The sequence below is a fragment of the Poecilia reticulata genome, linkage group LG1 (assembly GCF_000633615.1).
Source record: "Poecilia reticulata strain Guanapo linkage group LG1, Guppy_female_1.0+MT, whole genome shotgun sequence".
Classification (NCBI taxonomy): domain Eukaryota; kingdom Metazoa; phylum Chordata; class Actinopteri; order Cyprinodontiformes; family Poeciliidae; genus Poecilia; species Poecilia reticulata.
This window is the reverse complement of record NC_024331.1, coordinates 33897796-33905107: the sequence shown is the minus strand read 5'-3', so window position 1 is coordinate 33905107 and position 7312 is coordinate 33897796. Positions and strand designations below refer to the sequence as shown.

Genomic DNA, 7312 nt, shown 5'->3' with positions numbered 1-7312 from the left:
GCTACTAGCATGTTTAGAAGTCTGGATTGCTTCATGTGTGTTTTGCTCGTTGCTATAGACTGTTGCCATGGAGACGTTTCAGTATCTAAACTAATGGAAAACATTAACAACCTACCAGCATCCTGGATGTGGACTGTTGGATGTTAAACTCATGAGCAGTAAATATTGAGCTAATTATCAGTATTGGACCAAACAAAGCAAAGCAGATGCAGCCTTTAAAACTGTGACGCTTTTTATGGGTCAATTAGACTCAAAACGTTGGAACAGCAGCTGCACAGGGGGCCAAACTGGTCTTTAGTCAGGGGCCCAGGATTCCTGGCGGCGCCCCTGCCTAGCTTGAAGGAGTTTGCTCTGATCTGACTCCTCCCACCACAACAAGACGTTCCTAAACTGGCTGGGATCCTGGAGTCCATGTCCCACCTGCTCCTGTTTTCCCCAGGCTTTAAAAACAGACGTTATCAAACCACTGATGAAAACAATCTGGGCTAACGCTGCAGGCCAAATTCAGAGTTTCATCATCCTGGATGCCTGGACCAGTCCAAACAACACGGTTACCATGGTGATTCCCGTCTGGACTTGTTTTACTGAACTGGGAGGAACTGGTTCTGAAAATGGACCCAAACATGGCCACAATCAAATCATTCAATAAAACAACAGAAACGCTCAATTTGTGCTCTCATGTGACTGTTTTATTTATTTTTGATTAAAGGTTCTGTCCCGGTTCAGACCCGGTTCAGATTCGGTTCTTCTGAATCGGGAAGCGATCACTCAGGAGCCACAAAGGTCCAGATGGTTCTTCAGCTCGGGTTGAACCACAGAGACTCTTCCAGGTTGAAATCGGAACCGGATTTGACCCGATCGGAGCTGGACTTCAGCAGCGCTACGTGAGGCCGTGTTGGATCAGAACTTTGGTTCTTCATATTTTCAGACAGAACTTCTTCTGTCCACAGCAACATGAGGAGTTTATTTAGGCAGCATTTAGACCAGAGGGAGGAAACAGCACCACCGTGTGGCTCAAAGCGTCACCTACATCTGTTCGCTACTCCGCAGTTTTCAGAGGTAGAAATCTTTACTAGTTTCTACAGATGATCTCAGGTTTTAACGGCTGGGATCAAACACCGATCCATCTTCTTCATTTTTACTGATCATCATCATCATCACATGACACAAACACAACAGCATCCACATGTAAAAGCCCTAAAAGATTATAGCACCACCAGTAAAATAAATCTGTATCAAACGTTTGGTCAGAGATTTTAAAAAAGGCACAAACTGACACCAAAACACGTCACATGACAGCTACAGGTGGAGATCAGACGTTTCTCCACGGATCTACAGAGAACAGAAAACCTGAAACACACACAGGGTTTCAGCCAATCACAGGCCTGGAGGCTCGGGGCCTTCATCAGAGGAAGAGGAGGACTCAGTGGCACCGCCACACCAACAGGCTGAGGAGAAGAAGAGCAGAGATCCAGATGTCGCCATGGTTACCAGCCTCAATATTCACTTTTAGTAATGAACATTTAATACATTTTTCCATCGTTATAATAAAATAAAATGATAAAAAATCATTTTTCACTATCAAACATAAAATGATCCTATTGCGTTACACTCGGATCACGGCATGTTTCTGAAAGCTGCTCCGTGTTTATAATCAATTATTATTATCAATGTACTATTATTAACCCCTTAACCTGCACCAGAACGCCGGGATGGGCTGAGATTTACGGGTTCGGACCGCTGGGCCCGTTATGATGCTGCTAGTGGGCAGTTAGATCGACGTTCTGGCTATAAACCCAACTGCTCAAACTCTAAACCCGAGAAAATCAAAGGCAGAATGGAGCAGCGGAGCTGCTGGTTCTGGTTCTGGTTCTGGTTCTGGCCTCTTTTTTTACAGTAATATGTACAAGTTACATAAACAGTAACTAAAAGAACGACGAGGCTTCAGGAAGGTTGGATGATTACAGGAGAAACTCTACAAACTGAATTCATCTTTATTGAAACATGAAGAGACGAGAACAAAAAGTTCAATTTGGGTTGAAAGTTGTGGATATTAAAATTAATGTTAAGTTTATAACAAAGACTATTTTTGGAGTGTTTAAACAGAAAATGTAGTTTTAAAGTTAAACGTTTCCAATGTTGTAAAGTTATCTTTGTGAGACCAAATGACCATTAGGTGATATTTACAGGGTAACTAACAGGACCCGGTCAGCTACGACCCGGTTCTGACCTGCAGTCGCTGCCTCCGGCGCTGATGACGTATTTGTCGTCGCAGGAGAAGCGAACGTTGGTGACGTGAGCCGAGTGGCCGAAGTAGCGCTTGTGCTTCGCCTGCAGGGACAGAGAGAGGACGGGGTGACGGGTCGGCCTGGTTCTGCCGGGTCCGGTTCCGGTCAGACTCCGTCTCTTACAAATTTCTCCGGGCAGGGAAAGTCGAAGAGCTTGACGAGGCCGAAGTCGTCTCCGGTCACCAGGTTGAGGCCGGCGTGGGAAACGCAGGCGCAGGTGACGTCTGCCTTCTCGGCGTTTCGCGGCCAGACGCCCAGAACCTCATCACCGAACATGCTGCAGAACCAAGACAAACCAGAACCGGTCAGAACTGGACAGAACCAGTCAGAACCGGTCAGAATCAGTCAGAACCGGTCAGAACTGGTCAGAACCGGTCAGGACCAGTCAGAACTGGTCAGAACTGGTCAGAACCGGTCAAAACCGGTCAGAACTGGAGGACTGCAGCTAACATTTGTCCCCCTTCTGTCCAGACATGTCCAATAGGGAAGCTGAAGAGGACTGGGGTTTGTAGATTGTGTTTCTGGTGGAATCTCAGGGCGCCATCTCCGTCAGGGGGAGGAGCTGCTCATGTTTCACAGGATGATGAATGTTATGTTTCTGTTGAGAACTTTGTTTTCCTGCTGCCTTCAAAGCAACATGAAGCCCGTCTTCTCATTGGCTCCTCAGCAAGCCTATCAGAGTCATGGGGAACCTTCAGGTTTGTCCAGAACCAAGTCAGACATCAAGCTTTCCAACTACACGCACCAGATGGATAGAACTGTTACTAACCCACCAAACGCTGCATTTCCCAACCTCAGCGTCAGTCTTACCTGGTCCAGGTCGCCCAGGTGATGCGTTCAATGACGTGCAGCTCTGTGACGATCTTTCCTGAGGGGACCTCATGGACCTGACGAGTGTAGGTGCTGGTGGACACCTGACAACCAGGTGAACATGTGAACTATTAGAGGCTGCAGAGATCAGTCAAACACCCAAACCTGGAACCCAGATCACCTGGATGTGTTTGCTGTCAGCAGAGAAGTCGATGTGGATAACGAAGCCGGGGATGTCCTTACAGTAACCGATTCGGTTGAGTGACGGGCCGAGAGTCAGATCGTAGAAATCTACAGCACTTTCTACTGAACCCACTGCCAGGAACCGGTTATCTGGACTGAACCTGGACCACAACAAGCCTCAGAGTTTCAGACCACACAGAGGAGTTCAGCTCTAATGCACTGCCTTACTTACCGGATGTCCTGGATGGAGACACTGCGGTCTCTCTTTTTGCCCCAGACAGTGAGGGAGTTGACCAGCAGCACGATGAACTCGCCATTCTCCATGCCGATGGAAACCATCTCCCCATTGGGGCTGTAGCATGTGCACTTGGCAGGGTGACCCAAACTCACCTTGTTCAGGAGTTTCTAAAGCAGAAGAACAAATTAGTTTGCGCTGCAGGAAATCTGACGGCTAGACTGGACCCTGGAGGTCAGTACCTTGTCAGCCAGATCCCAGATGCGTATGGTCCCATCATCACTAGCAGAGATGAAGACGTCTTTGAAAGGATGCGATGCTAAACCCCAGATTCCCCCCTTAGTGTGACCGTTGATCATGGTGTTGGAGGCAGCATTCTTCTCTCCAACCTCGATGATCTCCCCGTCTTTGGTTCCCACCAGAATCTTACCCTGCAGCAACCAGAGGCAGAAAAGATTAGAGGTTACAGAAGATTAGGACCTTTGCTTGAGCATGGCAAGATAAGGTCAGGTAATTATATAGCAGATTTTCAGCAACAAGGCAGTTCAAAGTGCTTTATATGAACTACAAACAAAATAACAAACCAAAAGGTAAAAGCTATATATTGGTTCCCCATGTTTAATAAGAAGAAGTTGTCTAATTTATAAACTAATAGAAATTTTCCTGGATCTTAAATTTGTTCTAACTAATAATAATTAGTAGAATGAAATGACAACATTGGGAAGGATATGTCACACATAGCAAGATACGGCTCAGACATGAAGCCAGCAAAAGGAGGTGACATCACAGAGTGAATCTGTTTGCTGTGTCTGTGTGTTGCATGTGTATGACCAGGAAACCATGCAGCTCGGTCTCCCAGGCAACAGTCTGATATGATGGCGTTATCTAGAGCCAGTCCTTGGGAGCGCTCTGCTCCAGCCACACGGAGGATTTCAGAAGGAAGTGAGGAGAGAAGGAGCGTTACGCTCACTAATCTTCCAGGAGATGTGAGATCGCCAGCCAGTCCAGATACAGAAAGCTTTAAATGTTAACCTGCCCTAAAGTCTCACCGATACATCTCTGTTCATCCCAGTCATCCAAATTAGTGTGGCCGTTCCACTGAACCGGAATCAGCAACTTCTCCAGGATCGATTCCTTCCTGCTAGAGTTTCAGAGTCTGCAGCTGAGCTGCGAGTCTCAGCAAGAATCACATCCAACCTGCATGTCAGTCTGAGTGTCGCTAGTCGGCCCAATCCGTCACCAATTTGTGGACATGCCAGGTATCTGCCAACTCCAAACAGGAATCCTGTTATCAGGAATCCAAATAAATCCAGGATGTCTCCCTCTGGGTGTGTCCCCGTAGGACAGGAGGGCTCTCCTCTGTCCAGTCTTTGCCTCGAGAAAATTTGATCAACTGCACTGAGAGCAGCTGACCAGATCTATAATTTGTAGATTTGGAGGATGTGCAAAGAAAGGCTTCAACAAAGCAACACAAAAACAAAGCAAGCAGGGAGAAGATGGGAGCAGAGTGAAAAAGAGTCCGCCTTCACTGAGAGCAAGAGAGAAAGGCCTCTCTTGTCTAAAGTCATGGGCACGATGAAGCGACTGTCCTTACATTCTTAGCATTGCCTGCCGGTCAGAAGCAGACTGTGGGCCTTACCTTCCCTCTGCAGACGGATCGAACGTTCTCGACTGGCTGACCGGTCTCCAGCTGAAAGGCTCTGCAGCGCTTCATCTCCTGGTCCCAAAGCTTCACAGCTCCCCCCTCTTTGGTCCTGTGAAACAAACACCCTAATGGAGTACACAACCTGCTGCTCTGCAGGCAGAGTTAGTCTTTCTGAATAAAGGATCTGGCCTTCATATCCTACACTGACAAACACAGAGCCAATGGGACTAACGGCTGGATCCCAGAACAATGAGGATGCAGAGGAACTGGACCAGTTTTAGGTCCTCAGAGGTGTTTCTGTCTTCTAAAGTATCTGCAGAACATTGATGATAGCCAGGGGTCTTGTTAATAGACCAGATTTAATGAAATAAGAAAATCTCCACAACTCATAGAGCCATGTGTAAAACAACATTATGATAACCTCCTGACTGGGAAAGTCTCAGTACCCTGACTACAGCTCTAAAGCTCAGTTCCTTACGGCCTTTCCTTCCCTCCAGTGACGATGAGTCCGTCCCTCAGCGTGGTGTACATGGTGAAGACGGGACCGCTGTGCGCCTTCGCCACCACTCGGACCAGGAAGTGCTCCCTCCAGACGTACACGTCTCCGTTTATTGCACCAGTGAATGTCAGATTATTCTGGGAAGAAAACATTGATTTACAATAAAACTAAAACTTGGTAGACATAAATGGACTACATGTAAGTAGGACTTACAGCACCAAAGGCGACAGACAGCATGGTCTGCATGCGGCCGTCCTCCACCGAGCCAATCACACCTTTCTTATACATGAGGGAACCACCAACCAGTGTCCAGAACTTGATGTGTTTGATTCCCACCGACACAAACTGAGTGTCTGAGTCGGGTCTGAACTCGACCACAAAGATCCGCTCAGAGTGACCGCCTTTACTGGTCACCTTGCTGCCTGCCATGGAGGTAAAGGGTCAGGTTGTCCGCGCTTCAGACGCAGCAAAAGCAAAACAGGTAGCGTTTCTGCTCTACTTCAACAGATGCTTTTTTTCTAACTGCAGTTGAGTTTTCAGATGTTTAAATGTGAAATCAGGCAGCAGAGAGATGCGTCCATGTTTCCACCTCCATAACTTACCTTCCTGCCATCTCCACACCGTGATGGTGTGTTCAGGCTCCACCCCCACCGACAGCAGTAACTTCCCTGTTGCACTAAAGTTGACATAACCTACGCCTTTAGCATGGGAACAGCGCAGGATGGACAGAGTCTGCTTGGTCATTGCATCCCACACATGGATGGATGGAGCAAGACCTGTGAGAAGACAGAGAACCAAAGTCAGAGCCTGTAAAATCTGGATCTAGAGTCACAGAACTTGTGCTGGAGTCAAGGAACCACCCGATCTAGGAATCCCAGCAAGGCCTTAACTTCCTTGTAGCGCTAAAAATGATCTGTTAGTTAAAGAACAGATCCTTCTGTACTGGACCTTCTGATTATCTTCTAATTGTGGAACATTAACAATCAAAGTTTACAGGATATTGAAACCAGCAAATGATGACCCAACCACTAGGAGGTTGAGGGGATCCAGGTTTGTTCTGTCACTTCCTGTGACCTCGTGGTACGTAGCAGATTGCTCTCGATCTTGATTCTCTCAACCTGACCTTATTTCTCAATACTGTGCCACCTTTTTATTTTCAATCACTTTTAGTCTGTAGTGGTTTTATTGACCAGTAAGTGGACATAGGGAGGAGAGAGAAGAGGAAGATATGCAGCAACTGGCCTGGGACCAGGACTCTAACTGAGGGCTGTGGCCTCTGACCTCTGACCCGAGCCGCCCAGTGCTACTGGGACGCTTCACAGTTAAACAGTAACTTCTGACAGGAGACAGGAGTTTGTCCTGTAACCCGTAGGTTGCTGGTTCAAACCCCGCCCCACCAGCAGGTGGTGTCAATGCCTTGCCTCTGTCAGAGGCCCCAAGGCGGCAGTAGCTAACCACCATTAGCATGTGAATGTAGAAGCTGGTTCTGCCCCAGAAGAGGGCAGGAATGCTGACTCAGCACCGTAGCCAGAAAGCAAGGCAGGATCCAGATCTCACCGACAGAGTGGGGACAGTGAGAGGACAGAGTGGGGACAGTGAGAGGACAGAGTGGGGACAGTGAGAGGACAGTGGGAGGGACAGAGTGGGGACAG

The 7312-nt window shown here is 47.7% G+C and overlaps 1 protein-coding gene across 7 annotated transcripts in view; it reads right to left on the bottom strand.

Annotated features, from left to right (window-relative positions):
- Nucleotides 1–663: 663 nt before the first annotated feature.
- Nucleotides 664–7312, bottom strand: part of LOC103471700 (echinoderm microtubule-associated protein-like 6) — a 25013-nt gene continuing 18364 nt past the window's right edge. For all 7 annotated transcript variants that reach the window (XM_017305572.1, XM_017305573.1, XM_017305574.1 and 4 more), the window contains 11 exons: nt 6263–6436; nt 5874–6082; nt 5640–5797; nt 5156–5270; nt 3759–3947; nt 3514–3686; nt 3280–3442; nt 3099–3202; nt 2412–2565; nt 2231–2331; nt 664–1448 (listed from right to left, as the gene is read on the bottom strand). In XM_017305572.1, coding sequence (XP_017161061.1) covers nt 1424–1448; nt 2231–2331; nt 2412–2565; nt 3099–3202; nt 3280–3442; nt 3514–3686; nt 3759–3947; nt 5156–5270; nt 5640–5797; nt 5874–6082; nt 6263–6436 — 1565 coding nt within the window. In that variant the 3' untranslated portion in view covers nt 664–1423. The remainder of the gene's footprint in view (nt 1449–2230; nt 2332–2411; nt 2566–3098; nt 3203–3279; nt 3443–3513; nt 3687–3758; nt 3948–5155; nt 5271–5639; nt 5798–5873; nt 6083–6262; nt 6437–7312) is intronic.